Below are 26,284 nucleotides of genomic sequence, written 5' to 3' on the forward strand. Positions count from 1 at the left end.
TTTGTGATTCTTTTGGGAGAGGAGCATGTTGAAATTGCCTAGTTTTATTTACCTAGTCTTCCCAGTGAATCATTTCAGATATCCAGTTTCTACCTCTAAAATCTTCTAGCTAATGGTGCAGACAATACTGTATTTTCTAAGGGGAAATTACAACAATTTGGGGATGAGAGGAAAATGAAAGAAAGAAAACAAAAAAAAAGATTGTTAGACATATTGACAAAATGTCAATTAGGGGTATTCCACTTTGTCATAAGAGTTTACATTCTGTTACAAGAGAAAGTTAAGGAGGAAAGTGTGTAAGTTTGCAGAGGGCATAGGTATGTAAAGGATAATTTTAGCTTTGTGACCTAAATTATATTTATTATTGGTTACCATGGATATCCCAAATAATAAAATAAAAAAATACCCAAGTCAGTCTGAAATTTTATGGTGATGTTAATTAATATAGTGGTAAGAAATTAAGAAGAAGGGAGAAGAAAAGGGTGTAGGATTTCTCTGCCTGGACTATGCCGGGCCAGTAGATTAGGGGATATAGAAAGTAAGGGTTTGGAGTGTGAAGAAGGAAGGAATCAACCTCAACTCCAAGAGGGCTCAGCCAAGATGCCTGAACCTGAATTAGCTCAAGGGCAAACTCACTGCCAAAACCCAGACAAATAGCTGCCACCATGCCAAGATGTAAGAATGCTTAGCCCTCTGCCAGCCAGACACCCCTCCGGGAAAAGGGCGAGAAGAGAAGAGAGGAAGTGAAGTGCCTCATATAGACAGTTTTATGTCACTTTCCTACATCTCATCTGTACCAATGATAGGTTAGCTTGACTTAGGACAGCCCAGGGGTCTGTCCGCTGTTTCTGCACATATCTGTTGAAGGCCATTTCCTCAGATACTTAATTCTTGAGTATGGCGCAGACATTCCTGACCTTGTTAAACTAAGTAGGGTTGAGAAATGTAGAGTTCCCAAGACTTGATTCTGTTAGACCAAGTATCTCCATTGTTACCAATCAGGAAATAGCTAAATCAGATCTTCTAAAGTGCAGTCTGAGTAGGGTGGAGTAGTTTTAAAATTCACAGGCGTGGGGCAGCAGAGTAAAAGATTCTGAAATTCTGCAGGGGAGAGTTAAGCTGTTAATAAGAAACAGTTGGGCCTTGAGCTGTGTCTTTCTCTGGTTTTGACCTGGAGAGACTGGCTACTTACCAAACTTGGCTGTTTTCTACCTTCTCTTTTCCATCCTACCTGATGCTTTGTTATCCTATTGTCTTGCTCCTTTGCTAATGTGTTATTTGCTGCACTTTCTGATGTGATCCTGAACCATCTGGGCCATCTGTCTGTAAGATTAGGTCTGGTGTCCTAGATCCGGGACCTCTCCCTAGAACGTGTCTTCCCTAACTCCCAAAGCCCATTACCTCTATTACCGCCAGAAGATGGGTGTTTGGGGTTAGTGTTGGTTTATTTATATTAGGGTCTTGTAATAATAAAATTTGGCATTATAAAATAAAATATTTAGATGGAAAAACTGTTTCAGTATGTGAGATTTAAAATGGTTGAGGTCTTAAACTGTAGTGATTAAAATAGTGTTATCCGCCAAGGATCTGGGTTTGTTGGGCATGCAGGTCATCAGGTGATTACAATCTTGGTTGAATCAGGTGGGCCAGGTGAGCGAGAGAAAGTCCCCTGGGCCAGGACCAGAGCCAGAGCGCAGACAAGCAGGGCTGAGCAGAGCTGGCAGCCGGGGTGGGGCTGGGAGAAGAGGCTGTCCGAAGCGGATGGCGGCAGCAGGCAGGCAGGAGCTGATCAACAGCTTTGTGAGGGTAAAAAAAAAAAGACAAGCAGGGCTGGGAGCTTGGGCACCAGGTGAGAGGCTGCAGAAGCAGGAGCAGGAGAGGGCCCTAGGCAGGAGCTGATCAAGATAGTTTTCTAAAAAGCATCTTGGACAGATGTGACTAAAAAAATTCTAGGCACTAGCTATAAAGATTAAATCAGAAGATTGAGAGTTTTTTTTCCCCATTAGGTCACCAACTGTAAAGATTAAAATTTAGGAGAGACTGAGGCAGGTAGAAATTAGTTTCTCTCTGCAAGGAGTATTATATTTTTTAGAGGTTTATTAAGGATTAAGGATTAAAGAAAATACAGGATAAGAAAAATGTGTCTAGGCCACAGAGGCCTAGACAAGACCTCACCTACATTATGGAAAGAGCCACATCTGCCCCAAAACAGAAGTCCAAAAAGAGAGAAGAGCCCTCAAAAACCTTTGCAATCAGCTTAAGTACCTTCTCGATCTCGCCCACCTCGGAATTCCATGAGATTACAAAGCATTTTAGGGAAGTGGAGCAAGGACTTGTGGGGATTGAAATCTTAATTTTACAGTTCCCACCCTTATTTAATTCCCTTTCTATCCCCCTCCCTTATTTCTCCCCTTATTTTCCCTGTAGTCTTTCTCAAATTACCCCCCCCCCCTTCCTCTCCCTCCCTTGTACTGCTTTCCTTCCAACAAGCTTGTTTGTTACCCTTCTACTCCCATATAGGGCACAAATCTATTCTCTGCCCCTATGGATTGAATTGTTCTTCCCTCTTTGGGTCAATTTCAAAGCATGTAAGAGTTGAGTATTTCTTATCTCTAATCCCTTTACTCTGCAAGGATAATTTTAGTGTTTTGAGTTAAAATCTAAATAAGTGGTCACCACGGGAAATTCCCAAATACGATAATACCCAAGTTAGCTGGGCATTTATGGAGACTTTAATCAATAAAGAGAGAAGGAATTAAGAGAAGGAGAGAGAGAGAGGGAGGGGGAAAGAGAAAGAGAAAGGTACAAACTCAGCAGTGGTATAACTGGATCATAGGGCAGGCAGTCTTTTAGCACCCTTTGGGCATACTTCCAAATTGCCGGTCCCGAATGGTTGGATCAATTCACAACTCTACCAGTAATATATTAATGTCCCAATTTTGCTACATCCCCTCCAACACTTATTACTTTCCTTTGCTGTCATGTTAGTCAATCTGCTAGGTGTGAGGTGAAAACTCAGTTGTTTTGATTTGCATTTCTCTGATTATAAGAGATTTAGAACACTTTTTATGTGGTTATTAATAGTTTTGATTTCATTATCTGAATTTTACTTATGCATGTCCTTTGTCTATCAATTGGATAGTGGCTTGATATTTCTTACAATTGATTTAGATCCTCATAAATTTGAGTAATTAGACCTTTGGCAGAGTTTTTTCTTATAAAGATTTTTTTTGTAATTTGTTACTTCCCTCATAATTTTGGTTGCATTGGTGTTGTTTGTATGAAACCTTTTTAATTTACTGGAATCAAAATTATTTATTTTGTATTTTGTAATTTTTCTTAACTCTTCGTTGGTCTTAAAATCTTTCCAAAAGATCTGATCAGTATACTATTCTGTGTTCACCTAATTAACTTTTAGTTTCCTTCTTTACATCCAAGGCATTCACCCATTCTGAGTTTATCTTGGTGTAACATGTGAGATCTTTATCTAAACCTAATCCCTTCTATACTGTTTTCCAATTTTTCTCAGCAGTTTTTGTCAAATACTGGATTGTTGTTCCAAACCAACTGCTTTTAATTTCTAGATATTGGAGGTTGTGGAAAATGCCTATCCTATCCTTCTATTAGAAGAGGTAAATAAAGATGGTCTTTTCTGATTGCAAATAGGTTCTGTGATCTCTGCCCTTCTGCCCATGTCCCAACTATGAATACAACAGAAACTATCCTGTAGACCTTGGTTGCGTGGTCTTTTTTTCTTAAGAGGACTAAATTTTTCATTTTTCTCTCCTGATCCCTCCTTATGTCCAGGGCTTTCAGTTTTGAGAGAAGATTTTGTCTCCAGTTTTCAGAAAGGGGAAGGAACTTGGCTGCTAGAACAAAAAGGCTCAAAGAGCTCCTGTCCAGGTGAGTGAAGTGAAAGTGCAAAAGACTTATCTGTTGTAGAGAAGGGAGTACTAAACTTGGGACTGGTAGACCAACACTGAATTATGTTTATTTCCTGAGAGATAGATGATGGACTAAGTATAGAGGATGAGATATAATATATGGTAGATCACAAAATAGTATATCTTTATAAAATGGAATAATATCTTTTCATCTGTAGAGAAAAGAAGAAAACTAATATTCCACTTTGAAAAATTATTGCATGAGTTAAAAGGAGTGAAATTGTTTCTCTGTGTGGCATATAAAATTTACCAAGAATGATCATGTGATAGTGCCTCCAAAAGGATGAGAACAGAATATCTAAAAGATTACCTGAGATTGATAAAATTATAAGAATAATCAACAAGTGATTTTTAACGTTAAAATAGAAAGGTCAATGGAGAAAGACTTTATAGTACTCTGGACAGAGCCTGCTCAGACACAGAGTTAGAGCTGTAGTTATTTAGGTCATTTCTCCATTCATTACTCATGACATAAACTGGGAAGTATGATGAGAAGAGAATCTTGTGTCTGTCTGTGTCACTGTTCCATTGTGAGTTTTCATCATTGTCTTTCTAAAATCATCCATTTTGCAATTATGACCAAATTGTGTATCGAAAAACTGGTTCTTCTTGTTTAAGTTTGAACTCATTTTTTGGCCTGGGTAAATAGAATAAAAATCAGTTTACTTTCTTCTATCAGAGGAAATAATGTATATGTCTGTGTGTGTATATCTTCCTTCTTTATTTAATTTTTTTTTTCAGGGACACAGACTAATTTTGAAGTTAAGGAGGTGTCTACAAAGTTGAGCCTTTTTGTGGAAGGACACGGCCTCCAAAGATGCACAAATGAGGGTCTCTCTGACTTCATTTTGAGAAAAGTCTGTTACTCTAATATCAAGGGAAATGAAAATTCAAAGAGTGACTCTGAAATTGATGGAACAGCAGCAAAATTCAGCCAATATTCAGTTCTAAGTCAGTATACAAAATTGACCTCAGAAAATGACTGTTCTCAGGATAGTTTATACAGCAAATGCTTTCCTACAGAACTAGACCCTATTCAGTTGGCTGAGAAACCTCTTGAAATGCCCTTGTATCAAGGTCACTTAGAGGAAATGGCCTTTGGCTCTAGTTTAGACCTTAATAGATATCCAAAAACTAAACATGCAGAGATGGTTTCTGTGAGTAACAAAGATGGGAGATCATTCAGTCAGAACTCTGAATGTGGTTCACATCAAATAATCCACTCTGAAGAGAAACCTTATAAATGTAAACACTGTGGAAAGTCTTTTACACGTAGGGACAGCCTTGCCAGTCATCAAAAAGTCCACACTGGAGAGAAACCTTATAAATGTAAACACTGTGGAAAGGCTTTCACCCAGAAGAGCAATCTTTCTGTACATGAAAGAATCCACTCTGAAGAGAAACCTTATGAATGTAAACACTGTGGAAAGGCTTTCAAACAAAGGAGTGTTCTCGTTTCACATCAGACAATCCACACTGGGGAGAAACCTTATGAATGTAAACACTGTGGAAAGGCTTTTACACGGAGTGACAGTCTTGCTGCACATCAGAGAATCCACACTGGAGAGAAACCTTATGAATGTAAACAGTGTGGAAAGGCTTTTACACAGAGGGGCCATCTTGCCATACATCAGAGAATCCACACTGGAGAGAAGGCTTATGAATGTAAACACTGTGAAAAGGCTTTTACACTGAGGGGCCATCTTGTTAGACATCAGAGAACCCACACAGGAGAGAAACCTCATGAATGTAAACAATGTGGAAAGACTTTTGCAGATAGGGCCTCTCTTAGTGCACATCAGAGAATCCACACTGGAGAGAAACTTTATGAATGCAAACAATGTGGAAAGGATTTCATTCGGAGGGGCCGTTTTGCTGCACATCAGAGAATCCATATTGGAGAGAAACCTTATGAATGTAAGCAATGTGGAAAGGCATTTACACTGAAGGAACATCTTGCTACACATCAAAGAATCCACACTGTAGAGAAACCTTATGAATGTCAACAATGTGGAAAGACTTTCACACTGAGGGGCTATCTTGTTAGACATCAGAGAATCCACAGTGAGGAGAAACCTTATGAATGTAAGCACTGTGGAAAGGCTTTCAAACAGAGTAGTGTTCTTGTTGGACATCAGAGAATTCACACTGGAGAGAAACCTTATGAATGCAAACAATGTGGAAAGGCTTTTATATGGAAGATGGATCTTGTTCTACATCAGAGTATCCACACTGGAGAGAAACCTTATGAATGTAAACAGTGTGGAAAGGCTTTTACACGGAGGGACAAGCTTGCTGCACATCAGAGAATCCACACTGGAGAGAAACCTTTTGAATGTAAACAATGTGGTAAGGCTTTTACAGTGAGAGGTACTCTTGTTTCCCATCAGAGAATCCATACTGGAGAGAAACCTTATGAATGCAAACAATGTGGAAAGACTTTCACATGGAAGATGTCTCTTATTCCACATCAGAGAATCCACACTGGAGAGAAACATTATGAATGCAAACAATGTGGAAAGTCTTTCACACACAGGCATTCTCTTACTGCACATCATAGCATCCACTCTGCATTGAAACCTCATAAATGTAAATAGTGTGGAATGGCTTTCACTGAGTATTTGTCTGGTTAAATATCAGAGCATTGTTAAAAGGAAGAGAGGGTTTTAGCAAGAGTTTGGCCTACCAGGGGAGAGTTGCAGGAGGAAAAAGATTCTAGAATATGAAAGTAGAGATTAGACGGTTAACTAGTGCTTTAGCTGTCTCTTCTCTAGATCTATTTAGGGAGACTGTCTGTCCTGTGGTTGCTGATCTACCCTGATACCTCATCCTACCTGCTGCCTTGCTGTTGTCTGCTGTGTTTCCTTGTGATTCTGGAACATCTGGCTATCTGACTGTAAGGCCAGGTCTGGATTCCTTTTGGATCCATGGCCTTTCCTTGGGCCCTGCCAAACTGTCATAGACCAGTACCTCTAATACTACCTAAAGGGGTGGGGATGTTAGTGAAGATTTAGGTAGACCAGTATTGGGTTTTCTTTAGGTCAGAGCGATGATGGTTAGTGTAGATCAAACTGAAGACTCCGTGTGGAGGGATAGTTAGGTTTGGGAAGTTTCGTTTAGTTGACATTAGTATTAATGTTATTCTTATTCCTATCTATCCCTTCTTCTTAGAATAAACACAACTTTCCTGTTGCTATGTTGTCTATTGGTTTCAGACCAGGCTTTGCCTGAACTGGGTTTCTATTGGTTTTCCTAAACCACAGTTAACATCCTGATACTGGTCCAGTTCTATGCCTCAGATGCTATCCCCAATTCCACACTGATGCAGTTTTGGGGAGCCAGGTAGGAGAAGAAGAGTTGGTGAAAAGCTGAGATTTCATCAGTCACATTGAGTCTGAAGGCAAAAAGTTCAGTAAGGCGTGCATGATTCCTGTGGAAGAAGAGAATCCAGAGACAACAGGAAGTTATGCAGGACTGAAGTATTTGTGGCAGAGAAGGAGATAGAAACATTAAAGAAGAATTTTCAGTGAAAAGGATCAAGTGATTTTTCCAGAAGTGTTTGTATGCATTTTTTCTGTGTAATGTAACCTTGCATATTTTCATATGAGAATGCATTCAAAATATCAACTTCTATTCTTATTTATTAGTTCAATAGTTCGATTACTTTCAATTTTATTAATTTCTCCCTTAATTTTTAGGATCTCTAATTTGGTTTTCTTCTGGGGATTTTTAATTCGTTTGCTTTCAAGTTTTTTATTTGAATGTCCAATTCATTGGTCTCTGTCCTCCCTAATTTGTTAGTATACGAACTCAAGGGCATAAATTTCCCTCTGAGTACTTTTTGGCTGCATCCCATAGAGTTTGAAAGGATGTTTCATCATTGTAATTTTCTTCAATGAAGTTATTGTTTCTATGATTTGTTCTCTGACTAGGCAATTTTGGAGCATCATTTAATTTCCAATTAGTTTTTGATTTAGCTCTCCATGTACCCTTACTGACCATTATTTTATTGTCTTATGATCTGGAAAGGTTTCATTTATTATTTCTGCTTTTCTGCAGTTATATGCCATGTTTTTATGACCTAGCATATGGTCAATCTTTGTGAATGTGCTATGTGCTGCTGAAAAGAAGGTGTATTCCTTTTTGTCCCTATTCATTTTTCTCCATATATCTACTAACTAATTTTTCTAAGGTTTCATTCACCTCTTTTACCTCTTTCTAATTCATTTTTTGATTTAATTTATCTAAATTTGATAGTGGTAGGTTCAGGTCTCCCAGTAGTATAGTTTTACTATTTATTTCCTACTTCAATTCTACTAGTTTCTCCATTAGAAATTTGGGTGCTATACCATTTGTTGCATACATGTTGATTAATGATATTTCCTCATTATCTATACTCATTTTATCAGGATGTATTTACCTTTCCTATTCCTTTTAATTAGGTCTATTTTTAGTTTTTCAGACATCATTATTGCAACTCCTGCCTTCTTTCTGTTAGTTGAGGCCCAATAGGTTTTGCTCCACCCTTTAATTCTGACTTTGTGAGTATCTACTCATCTCATGTATGTTTCTTGTAGACAATATATGGTAGGATTCTGGATTCTAATCCACTCTCCTATTTGTCTACGTTGTATGGGTGAATTCATTCCATTCACATTCAAAGTTATGATTGTCACTTTTGAATTCTATAGCATTTTGATATCCTCTCCTAGTTCTGACCTTTCTTCTTATGCAATATCCTTTTAATCCAGTGGTTTACTTTTAGTCAATTACCCTATTCCCCTCCCTTTATATGCTTCTCTTTCTGGCCCCTCCCTTTTTGTTCCCTTCTTGTTATTTAGGTTCTGTTAAGTACCTTCCTCCCTCTCCTTCCCTCCCCTTTTTTATTTTTTGAGCTCCCTACCCCCTTTAGTTTCCCCTTCTTCCTTACCCTTTAGGAGAAGATAGACTTCAAGATCCCAATGGGTCTAGATACTCTTCCCATAGAATTGATTTCACTGAGAGTAATATTTGGGTGTCACTTATTAGCGCTCTCTTCCTCTCCCTCTTATAAGAGTATTCTTCCCCTCCCCATCCCATGTGTATCTTTGTGTGACAGATTATTTTATTTCAAGTATCTCTTATCATTATTGATTCACCCTCACCCTTTTTTTCTTATCATTTTATAACCTTTAATTCCCTAATCTTTTTCAATGGATGCTTCTTCTATTTACTATCATAATTAAAACGTTTTTGAGTTACAAACATTTCCCCCAAATATTAATATATACAATTTGGTCTAATTGTACCCCTTTAGGAAGAGAGTTTGAATAACAAAAAAGAAGCATAAAACATTTTTCTCCTCTTCCCTCTCTTTCATAATTACCTTTTCATTTTTCTCTAGATTTTTGTGTTTGGATATCAAACTTTCCACTTAGTTCTGGTCTTTTCCTTACAAATACTTGGAAATCTTCTATTTTGTGGAATGCCCATACTTTCCCCTGAAAGTATATAGTCAGGAATAGGAGATTCTTGGTTGAAGACCCAGTTTTCTTGCCTTGGTGAATATCGTGTTCCAGGCCTTGTGGTCTTTTAGTGTTGAAGTTGCCAGGTCCTATGTGATTCTGATTGGTGCTCCTTTGTATCTGAATTGTTTCTTTTTGACTTCTTGTAGGATTCTCTCCTTTGCCTGAAAACTCTGGAATTTGGCAGTTACATTTCTGGGAGTTGTTTTTTGGGGGTTTAGTGTAGCAGGTGTTCTATGAACTCTTTCAATGTCAGTTTTGCCCCCTTTTTCCATAACTTCAGGGCAGTTTTCTTGGATGATCTCTTGTTGTATGGTGTCCAGGTTTCTGTTTATTTCTGGCTTTTCAGGTAGACCAATGATTCTCAAATTTTCTCTCCTTCCTCTATTTTCCTGATCTGTCACCTTCTCAGTGAGTTATTTTATGCTTTCTACTATTTTTTAGTCTTTTTACTTTGCTGTATTAATTTTTGCTGCTTTGCAATATCATTGGTTTCCAGTTGCTCAATTCTGGTCCTTTAGGCCGGGTTTTTTGTTATAATCTTTTGATTTTCTGTTTTAATCTTCTGGCATTCAGCTACGACTTATTCATTTCTTTTTTGAACCATTTCCTACTTCTCTTTCTAGAAGGCTTCCATCTTTTTGATGATAAGCTCCATTTAAGAATCTTCCAGGGCTTGTGGACAATTTCCATTTTTTTTCGGTTTTGCCTTTGTTTGAGTTCTGTCCAGTATTTCCTCTGTAGCCCGTGATTTTCCTCCGTAAAATTTATCGAGGGTCATAGCTTTCTTTTTCGTTTTTTTTGGAGGGATTTTGAGGCATCTGTGCACAATTATCCATTTTTCTGGATGTTTTCAATTCCCTCTTTAGTCAGAAATCTGAGTCAGCTGGGCAGGTTCTCTGTGTGTGAAGTTAAGGAGTAAGGGCAGGTTCTCAATTCTCTGCAGTGTTTTGTAGCTTTTCTTGGTGCCACCCTTCCAGGGGTGCTCAGGGTCTGTGCTCTCCTGCCTGCCCGGTTTTCCGGTCTAGCTGTTTTCGGGGATGGGTCCCCTACGGTCCTAATGAATTCCCAAGGACCCAGAAGTGCCCCCTTCTCATTCCAGAGGTACTCCTTGCTGACTCCCTGGCTTCAGTGGGCGCACTGGCTCTGGGCACCTAAGGTCTGTTCTCTCTCGTGTGCTGGGGATTTCTGCCTAGCTGCCTTCAGGAATGGGTCCCCTGCTGTCCTAGTCAGCTTCCAAGGACGCAGATGTGTCCCCTACTCACTCCAGAGGCTCCCCTTACTCGTTCATATTGGCGTGCGCTGGCACTGGCCCTGGCTCTGTAGGTAGGGGTGGGGGAGGGTGGATCGGCTCACATTTGGATTGAAGCCCTTTCACCCTCTTATAGACTGGAAAAGCCCCAATCCCATGTACCTTCAATGCTGCACCCCACTTTACATCTCTTGCGCTCCTCTGAAAATGATTCTTAAGGTCTTTTGGGGTAGTTCTTGTCGTTGTGTGCTGGCAAGAGTACTTATACTGCATTTAGACTTTCGCCTTGCTTATCTGGAAGTCCTGCAGGATACAAAATGAACCCACATAAGTCATCAGCATTTCTATATATCTCCAACTCATTTCAGCTTTAGGAATTAAAAAGAAATTCCATTCAAAATCACCTTAGACAATATAAAATACTTAGGCATCTATCTGCTGAGACAAACACTGGAACTATATGAACATAACTACAAAACACTTTCTACACAACTAAAAGTAGATTTGAGCAATTGGAAAAACATTAACTGCTCATGGGTAGGATGAGCTAATATAATAAAAATTACCATCCTACCCAAACTTATGTATCTATTTAGTGCCATACCCATTGAACTTCCAAAAACCTTTTTTACTGAACTAGAAAAAAACATAACAAAGTTGATTTGGAAGAACAAAAGGTCAAGGATATCCAGGGAAATAATGAAAAAAAAATTAAAAAGGAAGTTGGCCTTGCAGTCCCAGATTTCAAACTATATCATAAAGCAGTGGTCATCAAGACAATTTGGTACTGGCTAAGAGACCGAAAGGAGGATCAGTGGAATAGACTAAGGGTAAATGACCTCAGCAAGACAGTCTATGATAAGCCCCCAAATCCCAGCTTTTGGTACAAAAATCCACTATTTGATATTTGGACCAACACCTCACACCCTAGTCCAAGATATACTCAGAATGGGTAAATGACTTGAACATAAAGAAGGAAACAAGTAAATTATGTGAACATAAAAGTAGTATACATATCAGACCTTTGGGAAGGGAAAGATTTTAAAACCAAGCAAGACTTAGAAAGAGCCACAAAATGTAAAATAAATAATTTTGACTTAATCAAATTAAAAAGTTTTGTACAAACAAAAAATCAGAAGGGAAGCAACAAATTGGGAAACAATCTTCACAAAAACCTCTGACAAAGGTTTAATTACTTAAATTTACAAAGAGCTAATTCAATTGTACAAAAAATCAAGCCATTCTCCAATTGATAAACGGACAAGGGACATGAGCAGGCATTGTTCAGTTAAAGAATTAAAAACTACTAATAAACACATGAAAAAGTGTTCTAAATTTCTGATAATCAGAGAGATGCAAATCAAAACAACTCTGAGGTATCACCTCACACCTAGCAGATTGGCTAACTTGACAGCTATTGAAAGTAATGAATGTTGGAGGGGATGTGGCAAATTCAGGACATTTATTGATTTTTGGTGGAGTTGTGAATTGATCCAACCATTCTGGAGGGCAATTTGGAACTATGCCCAAAGGGCACTAAAGGACTGCCTACCTTTTGACCTAGCCATAGCATTGCTGGATTTGTACCCAAGAGATAATAATGAAAAAGACATGTACAAGAATATTCATAGCTGCGCTCTTTGTGGTGGCAAAAAACTGGGAAACGAAGGGATGCCCTTCAATTGGGGAATGGCTGAACAAATTATGGTATATGTTGGTGATGGAATACTATTGTGCTCAAAGGAATAATAAAGTGGAGGAATTCCATGGAGACTGGAACAACCTCCAGGAAGTGATGCAGAGCGAGAGGAGCAGAACCAGGAAAACATTATACACAGAGACTGATACAGTGTGGTACAATTGAATGTAATGGACTTCTCCATTAGTGTCAGTGCAATGCCCCTGAACAACCTGCAGGGATCTATGAGAAAAAACACTATCCACAAGCAGAGGACAAACTGTTGGAACAAAAACATCGAAGAAAGGCAACTGCTTGACTACAGGGGCTGAGGGGATATGATTGGGGATGGAGACTCTAAATAAACATCCTAGCGCTAATACCAACAACATGGAAATGGGTTCAGAACAAGGACACGTGGGATACCCCTTTGAATTGCATGTCGGCTATGGGAGGGGTGACGGGAGGGGAGGGAAGAAAAGAAAATGAATTTTGTATTCAATGACTGTTTGAAATTGACCAAATAAAATAATGTTTAAATTTGAAAAAAATAAAAATAAACTCATCTTGCATACTTGCTATCAAAACAATCATTGAAAAGTATTTCAGTTGTATTATAGAGATTCTAATTTTAAAAATCTTCACAGTCAAAGAAAAAGAATGCATTCAGCAGTGCATATTCATAGTGACCCTCCATGGAGTCCTATATTATATATCTGTCGGTGGGTGACCTGAGAAGGAGAATGGAGGCTATAGGAATATGGATGTGAGATAGATAAGGCAGTCAGAGCAAGAGATGCAGGAATAAAGACTCAGAGATCACAAGTTAAAACACCTGGGGACAAGCGAGCTCCGTAATTACCTCTTTAGAAAGAGAAGGCAAGTGGAGCAATTATAAGTATGAAGACTAAGAGAACCTGCGTGGAGCTGAGAGCTCTGGGACATCCCCCCCTGGGCCATACGGCCAAGAAATTAATGGGAGATGTGTGGGGCAGCAGCGCTGTGCAAGGCAGTCAGACACGAGGAACATAATAGGCCACAGCACGATCAAGATTGTAAGAGGCCAGAGGGAGAGCAAACCCTGTGAGAGTAAGAGGTGTAAGAGAACAGAAGGGAAGAGAAGAGAGTAAGAGACGAGGTAAAAGAGGGAATTCGCACGTGTTCCCCAGTATTTATTGGAGGTTTTAGGAATGTGGATTGGGAGGTCAACGAATACGTAACATGGCATAGGTCTTAACATTGGTTGAATTGACAATGACAAGATCAAAGAGGAGGAGATTAATCCAACCTGTGCTTTGCAAATGAATGTACTCTGAGCTAGGGCAACTTGGCCTTCAGGCCCAGCCCATGAATTAGCCCATCCCTTGCCAGTCCTTTGGACTATCCCTTTCCATACCATGTGTCTGGTAAAAGAATCTACAGGATACAATATCAATTCATCAATCATACTTCCCAGATGCTAAAATGCTTGGTATGCTACAATATTACTGCCATGGGTTTGGAGAAGAGATTTCTTCAGACAAGATGAGAAGATGGACAATCTGATGTTTTGATAGATATATTGCATACAACAGAAACATAACATAACACAACATAAACACAGACATAAAAATGGTTAGGATACTTTGATCAAGTAGTGAATAGTGAATAGTTACTTGTTAATAGGATTTAGTTATATATGAGTGTCCATGTATGTAAATGTATACTGCTTAAATTTTAGGTAGGTAAGAATAGTAGTATAGGTAGATAGATTAGTTTTTAGGAGATTTAATTAAGATAGGATGTCAGAGTGCAGATGTTCTGTTTTGATGATATTAGGAAGCATATAGGGATGTATGATAGATAGGGGTAAGGGTTGATAATGTAGGATAGTATATTTCATTAAAACATGTTACAACATGAATTACACATTTCACTTTCCACACATATGTAAATAGTATGTATCATGGGGTTGATAAAATTGTATTATACTGAATATACACATGTATAGGTGTGATATGGAAATCACTTTAAAAGATTGATATATATTAATTTAAGGTCGCCAAGGAATTCAGCTATGTAATTCCTAAATGAAAACTCAACTCAGCAGTCAACCTTTTATGGAGTTTTTAATTACAAACAGGAGGAAGAAAGGTATTAGAGAGAGAGAGAGAGAGAGAGAGAGAGAGAGAGAGAGAGAGAGAGAGAGAGAGAGAGAGAGAGAGAAGGGGAGAGGGAGAGAAGGGAATAGGGCTTAAATACCCCCTGTGCTTAGGCTGGGCCAAAGGCCCAAGCCCTTAGGTAGCTGGGCAAAGAAAAGAGATCAGTCCCTATCACTCACGTGACCAAAATGGAGAAACAGTCTCAGGGGCTTCCACCTCCAGCCTTCTTCAGAGCAAGCCCTCTTCTCAGACCTCCTTCAGAGCAAAACCTCCTCCTCCTGTCCTCAGACCCCACTATCTTTAAGGAAACCATCTAAGTTCCCTTCCCTCAGTTCTCACATCTACCAATCACTGTCCATGTCTTCCCTGTGCCAATGGTGGCTCTAGCTTAACCCAGGATCGCCCAGAGGTCTGTTTCCTTTGCACATGTCTGTTGAAGGTCATATTCTCAAATAATTAAATCTTGATCTTTGCTGCAGCCCTTCCTAAATCCTGTTATTCTGAGTAGGGTGGAGATTGGAAGTTCCAAGACCTGGTTCTGTCATTCCAAGTATCTCTATTGTATCAATTCTAAAATCAATCATGACTCAAAGAACTTCCTGTTCTATGCTTAAGCATAGGTCAAAGCCCTTTACATTGTTTAGCAAAAGGTTTCTGTCCTAAAGTAATCTTAAGTAGGGAGGAGAAGGATCCTCCCATGCCAAGGGGGTTCACATTCCAATAGAGTTCTTACTATCAGTAGGAAATTTTTCAAGTATGAAATTTCCCAATGGGGAAATTTCCAACATTCATAAGTCTTAAGAAATTTTAAGGTTTACAATGGTATATATGTAATGTGTGTAAATATGGCATGCATATATGTGTAGCACAAGTTCATATATTGTATACATGTATTATATATACATATATAGAAATTATGTATGTAGTTAATATTTGATACTGATTAAGTTTCCTATATAGGATAGTCAGATGCTCAGTTCTATGTAACAGTTTCAGTTTTGTGTAATAATGTTTTAACTTAGAATAAGATTGTTTTGAATTTTCATCTATTTTTAAATGTATTTTGCATGAACAAGTTTTGATGGCTTGGTTTGATGTTTTTGTAAAGCTAATACAATGTTGTGTTTATTGTACTTTTGTATTTTGTTTTCTGTTTTCTGTATTATAATAGTTTTGATAGAATTGTTTTCTGCATTAGTTTTGCAATTTTTATGACTTATTTAGCATGGAGTTTTGTGTTTGTATTTCTATTATGATATTTTTTTGCTTGTTTTGCTTTTGCATATGGTTTCTTTGTATTTTGCACTTTGTAAGAGATCATTGTACATTTTTTCCAATTTCCTTTCCTCTGTTTGAATCCCTAGAATAAGATAGTATTAGATAGTATAAGATGAGTGAGTGTAGGCTGTTTATTATTTTGAGGTAAGTATTTTAGTTTAGGTGTGATATAAGTTTGTTGATGCACAAATGCAAAAACATAGTTTTTAACACTATTTTGCCTTTGTGCAAAGAGAGGAACTGTTTTAAGGAAGATAGGGTGTTAGCAAGTGTGTTTGGTCTGTAGGGGAGACTTGCAGGAGGAAAAAGATTCTAGAATGTGAAAGTAGGGGTTAGATGGTTAACTGGGGGTTTGGCTGTCTTTTCTCTGGATTTACTTGGGGAGAATGGCTGCCTGTCCTGTGGTTGCTGATCTACCCTGATGCCTCATCCTACCTGCTGCCTTGCTGTTGTCTGCTGTGTTTCCTTGTGATTCTGGAACATCTGGCTATCTGACTGTAAGACCAGGTCTGGGTTCCTTTTAAATCCATTACACTTTCCGTGGGCCCTGCCAACTGTCATAGACCACTACCTCTAATATCACCTAAAGAGGGGGGAGGGTGCGGGGGCGTTAGTGCAGATATAGGTAGAGCAGGGACTGGGGTTGCCTTTAGGTCAGAGAGGTGTGAATTAGTGTCAATCAGAATCTCTGAAGACTCCCTGTGAAGGGATAATTAGATCTGTCAAATTTTCGTTATTTGTCCCTAGAGTAAGGTCACACCTCCAAAGACTACGCCAACCTCCTTGGGCATTGCTAGGCAATTTGAAATGCTGATATTGATTCCAATAAAGTGGGGGAGAGACAGAAAGTAGTGTGAAAATAGGACTATATAAAGTTCTGAACTTCCTATCTAAGGGACTTGGACTTAGTACTTAGTAAGTAGCTGCTCTGTGCCAAGCACTGTGCTCACTCCTGGGAATGCAAAGGAAGGAAATAAAACCAGTCTCTGACCTCAAGGAGGTCAATCTAATGGGGATAAACCATGTGAGCATGTGTGCCCAGGGAAGACTGATATATATTAATTTAAGGTCGCCAAGGAATTCAGCTATGTAATTCCTAAATGAAAACTCAAGTCAGCAGTCAACCTTTTATAGAGTTTAATTACAAACAGGAGAAAGAAAGGAATTAGAGATAGAGAGAGGGAGAGAGAAAGGGGAGAGAAGGGAATAGGGCTTAAATACCCCTTCTGTTTAGGCTGGGCCAAAAGGCCCAAGCCCTTAGATAGCTGGGGCAAAGAAAGGAGATCAGTCCCTATTACTCACGTGACCAAAATGGAGAAACAGTCTCCGGGGCCTCCACCTCCAGCTTCCTTCAGAGCAAGCTTCTCAGAGCACCTCTCCAACCAGTCAGAGCCAAAACTCTCCAACCAACCCCTCAGTCCTCAGACCCCCCTATCTTTAAGGAAACCATCCAAGTTCCCTCCCCTCAGTTCTCACATCTACCAATCACTGTCCGTCATTTTCCTTGTGCCAATGGTGGCTCTAGCTTAACCCAGGACCGCTCAGAGGTCTGTGGCTTTGCACATGTCTGTTGAAGGTCATATTCTCAAATAATTAAATCTTGATCTTTTGCTACAGCCCTTCCTAAATCCTGTTACCCTGAGTAGGGTAGAGATTGGAATAATTAAATTTTGATCTATGCTGCAGCCCTTCCTAAATCCTGTTAGGACTGAGTAGGGTGGAGATTGCAATTTCCAAGACCTGGTTCTGTCATTCCAAGTATCTCCATTGTATCAATTCTAAAATCAATCATGACTCAAAGAACTTCCTGTTCTATGCTTAAGCATAGGTCTAAGCTCTTTCCATTGTTCAGCAAAAGGTTTCTGTCCTAAAGTAATCATAAGAAGGGAGGAGGAGGAACCTCCCATGCCAAAGGGGTTCACATTCCAATAGAGTTCCCACTCTCAATAGGAAATTTTTCAAGTATGAAATTTCCCAATGGTGAAATTTCCAACATTTATAAGTCTAAGAAATTTTAAGGTTTATACCTTCCAGTGCTGTAATGGTGAAAATTTCACCTTTTTTAAGATTGTTGTAATATTGAACAATGGCCGCCAAGGAATTTACTTATGAAATTCCTAAAATGAAACACTCAAGTCAGAATGGAGTTTATGGAGGTTTAATCATAATGGGAGTCGGGAAAGTAGAGGGAGAGAAGGAGAGAGGAGAAAAGGGAAGAGGGGCTACTCCAGCTCTGACCAAGGTAGAGGGAGTTTTTAGGCCCAAAGGGCCAAGTTGGAAAGAATCAGTTCTTGACTCAAGTGACCGATCTGAAGGAAAGCTGTCTGCGGGCATCCTCCCTGTCCAAGCTTTTCACAGGAACTGGCGTCTAGCTCTCTCCACAGGAAGTGAGCGAATTCCAGAGACTGTTCCCTACCTCACTTCCTGTGTCTCACAAGTGCCAATGGTTGGCTCTAGCTTGGCTTAGGACAGCCCAGGTGGGCAGTTAGTTATTTCTGATTTGTCATTGACTAGCACATGCCCGTGTAGTGTGGGTGTGCACAATTTTTGGGTGCTATACCAAGATGGAGACTTTTAAAATTCACAATCCCCCCTGATGATGATTGGGGGACTAGTCTCCCCAATTGATCACTAAACATAAGCATACTGCACCCCAAAAATTTCTAACTGTAAGTGTATACAAAATTTTTTACCCACTAAGAGGAAAATTATAATAGTTGTAAATATGGGGAAATAGAGGAGAGAGAGAGAAAGACAGCAAACCAATGTTTTGCTGGGCGCATTGACAAAAACCAATTAGGGGGCAGTCCCCTTTGGCATAAGAGTGTACATTCAAAAAATGTTCAATCAACCACACCCCAAGGTTCATTCTGGATCTTCCTGTAGTGAAAAGGTTTAGATATCTTTCTGCAAACAGTTCATTCTCTGGATTCAGTTAGTTAGCAAGCTTCTTCTCTGAAGATTTATCTCGAACAAAATTTAAATCTTGGATTTGATGAAATACAATCCCCCCTGAAGAAAGTGTTGAAAAAACACTGAGTCCAGCTGAGGATTCGAGTTTTAGTTGTGGGGTTGTGTGAGTTAATCCAAAAGAAAAACAAAACAAAGTGAAAATAAAATAAAAAAATCAGAAGAAAAAGGGAAAAAATTAAGGGAAAAATATAGACCCTTTATATATGCATATATTTATATTAAAGAAGAATTCAAAATCAGTATCAAAAAATAAAAAAAATCTATGTATACAAAAGTTGAGAAAGCAAGAATAAAAAAAAATTTTTTTACAGGCCCCTGTATTAGGGTTCAGTTAAGTAATTTCTAATCCCACAAGTCTGTAGGACAGAATGCAGCATATTTTACTTCCCCATTTGCAGCCAAGGCTACAGGAAGTTGCCATACTATAGGAGAGAAAAAAGAGGACCAGATTTTTATTTTATACCTAGGGAAGTGTCATTCCCTCATCTGATTTTACCTTCGTTCACAGGGATGGATGGAGCCAGGATGGTAGCCAACCTTTGGTACTTGTCTGTAGGTACTTTCACAAAGAGTGTGGATACAGGGAAGGCCTACATCTTAACGTCTGTCAAGTGGCACAACCCCAAGACTCACACTAGGTTCAATTCCTTAGTATTGGCTTAGAAATGCATTAATCCTACCTGGATTGGTCTTTGATTTTTAGACCTGTGAGCTCTTTTGGCATTATCCAGGTTTTCTCTGTGCTCCTTTTTTTGATCCCGTTCCTAGAATCAGACACAAACATTAATCATAGTCCCACAACAATTATCAATGAATGGCACGTTCCCATAGTCTAAAGCTGTTTGGGTGCATATTAATAATAACAGCAAGTATATATTTAAACTAATATTGTAGAATAAAATTAATATTGATCATATGTACCTTAAGTACATAGAAATGAGAAAAAGGGAAAAAATAAAATAATGTAAAAAATAATAATAAAATAAGGAAAAGAGAAAAAAAGGAAAAGAAAAAATTAAATTTAGGAATTCAATGTGTCAAAAGCAGAATAAAACAGTTCCACTTGTCAATGGGTAGTTATCTCCAATGCATGTATAGGATACAGTCAATCAGTCTCAACAGAAGATGCTCTCTTTACATGAGAACAGTGAATCCAAGAGTCCTTTTCTCCAACCTTTATAGATGTTGGAGTAGTTAACAATATTTGGAATGGTCCTTCCCAGGATGGCTGGGTTGCTCCTGTACGCTGGAAGTTCTTTATATACATGTTGTCTACTGGGTTCAGGTCATGAAGTGAGAAGTCTAGTGGTCCGGCTTGTACTGCAGCTCCGGATTCATGTAACTCACACAGTTTGTGCTGTAATTCCTGTATATAGGAAGCAATAGTAGTATCTCCCCCTAATAGCAATGTATAAGCCGGGAAGAAAGGCTTAGCCTGTATAGGTGGATGTCCAAAAAGCATCTCAAATGGTGAAATATGTAAGTCTCCTCTAGGCCTGCTTCTAAGATAAAATAGGGCCAAAGGGAGAATTTCAGGCCATTTTAAATGGGTCTCAGTGCATAATTTTCCAATCATAGTTTTAAGTTCTTTGTTCATCCTCTCAACTTGGCCTGAACTCTGGGGATGATATGGAACATGGAATTTGGGAGTTATCCCCAAGCAAGAATATATCTGGTTTAGAACAGAATCAGTAAAATGACTCCCCCTATCGGAATCAATACGTGCTGGTAGGCCAAAGCGAGGAATAATTTCTTTTAAAAGCACCTTAGCAACAAAAGCTGCGGTGGCTCGGGCTGTAGGAAATGCTTCCGGCCATCTGGTCAGTTGGTCTACTATGACCAAACAAAATTTATATTGTCCAGCCTTTGGCATCGTTATGAAATCTATCTTCAGGTGCTCAAAAGGTGTGTAAGCCAGAGGAAGCCCACCAAAGGCTTTGTCACGAAAGGCATGTTGGTTATATGCCTGGCAGGTAGGGCAGGCTGAACACACTTTAGAGGCTATGGTAGTTATACCAGGGGCTATCCATACTCTCTTAACAGAGTCCACAATGCCCTGGGTACCAAAGTGGCCATTATTATGAACAGATTGGCAAATTTGGTGATAGAAACTTCGTGGACTCGTGGTCGCCAACTGTAATGGTGAAAATTTCACCTTTTTTAAGATTGTTGTAATATTGAACAATGGCCGCCAAAGGAATTTACTTTTGAAATTCCTAAAATGAAACACTCAAGTCAGAATGGAGTTTATGGAGGTTTAATCATAATGGGAGTCGGGAAAGTAGAGGGAGAGAAGGAGAGAGGAGAAAAGGGAAGAGGGGCTACTCCACCTCTGACCAAGGGCCAAGGTGGAAAGAATCAGTCCTTGACTCAAGTGACCGATCTGAAGGAAAGCTGTCTGCAGGCGTCCTCCCTGTCCAAGCTTCTCACATGAACTGGCGTCTAGGTCTCTCCACAGGAAGTGAGCAAATTCCAGAGACTGTTCCCTACCTTACTTCCTGTGTCTCACAAGTGCCAATGGTTGGCTCTAGCTTGGCTTAGGACAGCCCAGGTGGGCAGTTAGTTATTTCTGATTTGTCATTGACTAGCACATGCTCGTGTAGTGTGGGTGTGCACAATTTTTGGGTGCTATACCAAGATGGAGACTTTTAAAATTCACAGTGCTCCCCAAATTGAGGAATTACAAGGTCAGTTTGAGGATATGGAGGAGAGTTTGTGGGAGATCAAGGCTTTCATGAAAATATTGAAATGTAGTAAAAAATACTCCAGAGTAGTTGAGATTTATCTCTCCATACTTCCTCATTAACAGAATATTTCTTCCTTCCTGCCCTTCACAATTCTGTTCCTCCTATTCAACCCATCCTCTCCCTGACCCAGCTTACTACTCCCCTACCCATGCTACCTCTTCCCCAATCCCTCCCCCTCCTCCCAACCCACTCCTATCTCTACCGATACCTACTACCCTACCCTGTCTTCCCCAACTCACTCCCCCCACCCTTGACTCCTACTCCACCCCCTCTATACCAGCCCCTATCCCTTCCTCCTTTGCCACAATCTCTTCCTGCCTGCCCAATTCATTTCCAATACTGCTCCTATCTCATCCTTCTGACACTCCCTGCTCACATCTCCTCCATCCCACCTTATCACTCCTTCCCCTCCCCTTACCTACCCCAACAAAAATAGAACAAGGACTGTAGAGGCAGGAACACAAAATAATTCAGACAAACCTTATTTCCCTTAAGGGAAGTACCCACCTTTAATAAAAATGGGAACTTGATGTCTGTAAGACACAATACACATTTCATCCTTAATGATTTAAATAGATTCAAAGAGGATATCCCTTCTTTTGAGGAAGAACCAATATTAATTGTAAAAAAAAATGGAGAACATATTAAAAACTTTTGACCCTATTTGGCTAGATGTTAAAAATTCATTAGAAATGTTTCTAACAAACAGAAAATGTAATATCATCTCTCTTGCTAATCAGAAGAGAGGTAGGGGAGTAGATCTTTGGGGAACTAAAAATCCACATCAGAATCCCCATGTTGAGCCAGATTACAGAAAACTAAAGTAGATCAGAGAAGCATTGTTGACAGCCATGAGATCTTGCTCCAATAACCTGATGCATGGTCAAAATTCAAATGTTCCAGACAAGAAATTGATTAAAGTCCCTCCCAGGTTATTGCAGACTTATTTATATGGGATATATATATATATATATGTATATATATATATATACACACACACACACATACATATATATGGACTTTGATTTGTCCAGAGAGTGGGATATTAGACAAATATGTAGACAGTTTGTTAAGAATTGTTGTATAGTGGTTAAAAACTACTTTAAAACTAGATGCCCAAATTGGGACCTTATGGATCTTGAAGAATTGATGAGAGTAGCAGTCTACGTTTTTAAGGGCCATGCAAAAAAAACAAAAACAAAAAAACCGAGAACCGTAAATCAATAGAGGATTTAAAGAAATTGAAATGTCAAAAGGAAAAATGAAAGAGTAGGGGTTGCCTATAGCACCTTTATAGTGTAAACCTTATAATTTCTTAGACTTGTGAATGTTGGAAATTTCCCCATTGGAAAGTTTCATACTTGGAAAAAATTTCCTACTGATAGTAAGAATTCTATTGGAATGTGAACCCCCTTGGGTTCACTTACTATAAGTATGGGTTTAAATATTTTTCATTGTTCAGCAAGGAGTTTCTTCCCCTAAAGCATGTTTAAGTAAAGGTGGAGTAGAGGTCTCACATTCCTGCTCTAAGTTCCTTCATTGTTTAAAATGGGGAATGGTCTTAACCAAATCTTATGAAGTAGAGTCTGAGAATTTTAAAGATTCACTCTATGGAGCTACTCAATTCAGCACTCGTGTTCTTTATTTCAGGTTTTGTGACTAAAGTGTGATATGTAAATTATTGCCAAAATACATAAGAATAATTGAGTGATCAGCTTTGAATGAATATAAAAGGCTTGTTTGAGGGTATGGAGATTTGTTTCTGGACGGCTGATAAGCAGAATTTCTCTCAGCTGAAATGGGTGAGACTTGTCCTTTAAAGTAAAAGAAGGCTTCTGGGATTTAATGGTGACAAAGCACACTAAGGACAGAGAAAGTCCTGGGATGGGTACAGAGGCATATTCTGGGCTCACCTGGGAATGAACCTTTTCTGACCATCTAGGCTATTAATTACAGTGATGGCATGAGCCAGTGATAGCTTTGACCTCTATGTAAAGCCACTCACTGTGTCCTTTGGGACATGAGGAAATATTTTCCTTGGTGACTAATTACCATAATCAGCACATAATGCAAATTATGAAATTAAAGTTTCCATTTCCTGAAACAACCTTAATAATTGAAAATTCTCAAATTGTTAGGAACATACTTTGAGAAGTAGGTGAAGTTTATTGTAGCCTTAATTTACCACAGTTGAAGTTTGGATCTTAAGCTTGGAAATATAGCTCAAAGCTTTCTTGAATTTCCCCCAGAATCTGGGGTAAAAGAAATTCATCTGTAAAATATTGTTACTCAAGTGTTTATAGATGTTTATAGTTAATGTGTACTTTGCAAAAGGATATTCTTTAACAGAAACATCACATACCAGCTCTGCAAACAACTCAGGAATCCGATTTCCTAAAGGAATCTATTCCTGTCAGAAGATGATTTCTGAAGATTAAGTCTGTTGGCTAAGATACTCAAATGCAAATGTGTAATGCCAATTACTGTTGTAGTAATTCTCTGTTTCTAGCTGGTGTTTTAGTGTTTGACCCAGTCCTGGTTTCTACACTTCTACCTTAGGGGCTGGCTCTCCTCGTTGTGACCTGTCTGCCAATCAGGGGAAGCAGTGGCTGGCCATCTCCAAGCAGGTCTCCACCAACCTGGGACCCAGGCATTTACTAAGGACACGCCAGTAAAGACCCTATGTCTGCAGCCTTTCCCTCCCTGTTCAAGTTTTGACTACACCCCTGTGGGATATGTATTTGTATGCATTTGTAACCTCGGCAACCATTCCAGCCTGAAAGCCTTGGACATTGCCAATACCTCTCTCTGGACCATAGGCAGGGACAGCTCTACACCCATTCTTAGCGCTGAAGAAGAAACAGAATAGTGAGGCCATCGCACCCTTTTCCCTTAGATATTTGGAGAGGGGAGGGGATGAGATGGCAGGGGGCACTGACAGGGGTTCCTCATTGCTGGTGGCAAAGATATCCAGAACGGGCCTGAGATTCTGGCCCTCCTGGAGGCTGTGTGGTTCCCCTATGGATGGCTGGACCTGCCAGATGGCAGGACTCACTTATCAGAAGCAGTGAGTTGACAGCTAGCAAAAAGAATCTGAATCTACAAAGACCTTCAAGATGTGAAACATGTGCACAAGTTAATCAAAAGGGGGGACCGAAGGAACCAGGGGGCACCAGGTTACGAGGGTTGGAGCCAGGAGAACAGTAGACTTTACAGAAATTAAGTGAGGGAAATATGGGTACAGGTATCTTTTAGTCCTGGTAGACATTTTTTCAGGTTGGGTAGAAGCATATCCAACAAAACATGAAACTGCCTTAGTGGTAGTTAAGAAATTAATATCAGAGATCATTCCTAGAGTTGGATTCCCACTGGAAATAGGGTCAGATAATGGGCCTGTGTTTGTAGCTAGGGTGACTCAGCAATTGGCTAAGACCCTGGGAATAAATTGGGAATTACCTTGTGCATTTTGGCACCAAAATTCTTTTTGATTTGTGCAATTTACTTGGAAGTAAGTGCATAGATCCCTCACATACCCTTTCATGCATATTACAGATTCAGAGGATAAAGGATGGCTACTAGGTCGGACATGGGGACTTAGGCTGGAGGTGAGAGGCCAGGACCCAGGGGGAGAATTTACATAGCAACAAATAGCTGACAAAATGCAACTCTCACCAGTTCCTTGTGGGATTTGGGGTGGAACCCATCCTCACTGTCTCTGCACCTGGGAGACCGTTTGAGACTGCCATAAAAAGCCCTCACAGAGAGCAACCCCTCCTCACTATGCTCACAACTATCTTTTTAGACCTTAGTGAATTAGAAATGTCTGCTAATTTCCTGGAAAAATCACTGTCCTCTCTGTCTTAAAAATAGATGGGGACTCAACATCCTTCTGTTTTAGCAGGGGGTGGGAGGGTTCTGCATGGCACTGGGAGAATCCTATTGTTTTTCTATCATTGTCTTCAGGTTATTAAGCTTTTGGCCTTAAGATCACATTATTCTCCTCTGTTTGATTAGTCAAGAATTTGACTCCTCCACCAACAGAAAAAGGAGGGAATGAAGTAGCCCCAAAAAGACTAAAGATGGAAAAATTAAAGAGAGATAAACCAGATAGACCCCTGTCCACAGGAAAGTTATGTTGGGGGGCTCAGCCTGCAGAGCGGATAGGACCTCCACTGGAGGGGAGGGCAGCAGGGTAGGGCATGACTGGAAGCACCAGGAGGGATGTGGAGGAAAATCTCTGGGAAGCAGCTGAGTCCAGGGGCAGCCAGAGGGCTGTGTGGAGAGAGCCTGGCCTGTAGATCAGAGGTTCTGGGTTCAAATGTGCCCTTCTGGGGCTTCTGGGGTCCAGACTCTGCCCTCACTCTGAGCCAGAAGCAGAGGCTTCAACAGGAAGGGGAATATGGCAGGAGGAGGCTGGGAGAAGGCAGGGCTTGTGTTGGGGAGGGAGAGGGAGGAGATGGAGGAGGGGAGGCAGGAAGCCCCTGCTGGGGGTAGCCCCCTGCCCTGGGAGGCCTGGCCTGGAATGGGGAGGCTCAAGGCCTGAGGGGAAAGGCCTTCCTGCTGGGGGAGGGCAGGAGCCAGGCTTCTGGGGGCCGGGCCTGGGAGTAGCTGTAAGAAAGGGCTCCTCCTGGGGGCTGGCATGTCTAGAAGGACCCCCCAGAGGGTGCTGGACCCTCCTTGCTACCTCCCTGGAGGCCTCCCTCACTGGGCCTTCCTTTAGGGCTCCCTCCCAGCTCAGCCTGGACAGGCCCAAAGCCTGGAAGAAGA

General features: G+C 40.0%; 1 protein-coding gene across 1 annotated transcript in view; it reads left to right on the forward strand.

Annotated features, from left to right (window-relative positions):
* The window catches only part of LOC100021511 (zinc finger protein 345-like), a 40,737-nt gene extending 27,772 nt beyond the window's left edge, over positions 1 to 12,965 (forward strand). The window contains exons 4-5 of the mRNA XM_016422389.2: positions 3,808 to 3,903; positions 4,686 to 12,965. Of these exons, the coding sequence (XP_016277875.1) occupies positions 3,808 to 3,903; positions 4,686 to 6,541 (1,952 nt within the window). The 3' untranslated portion in view covers positions 6,542 to 12,965. The remainder of the gene's footprint in view (positions 1 to 3,807; positions 3,904 to 4,685) is intronic.
* Positions 12,966 to 26,284: the final 13,319 nt, after the last annotated feature.

Source organism: Monodelphis domestica, chromosome 4, assembly GCF_027887165.1.
Source record: "Monodelphis domestica isolate mMonDom1 chromosome 4, mMonDom1.pri, whole genome shotgun sequence".
NCBI classification, from domain to species: domain Eukaryota; kingdom Metazoa; phylum Chordata; class Mammalia; order Didelphimorphia; family Didelphidae; genus Monodelphis; species Monodelphis domestica.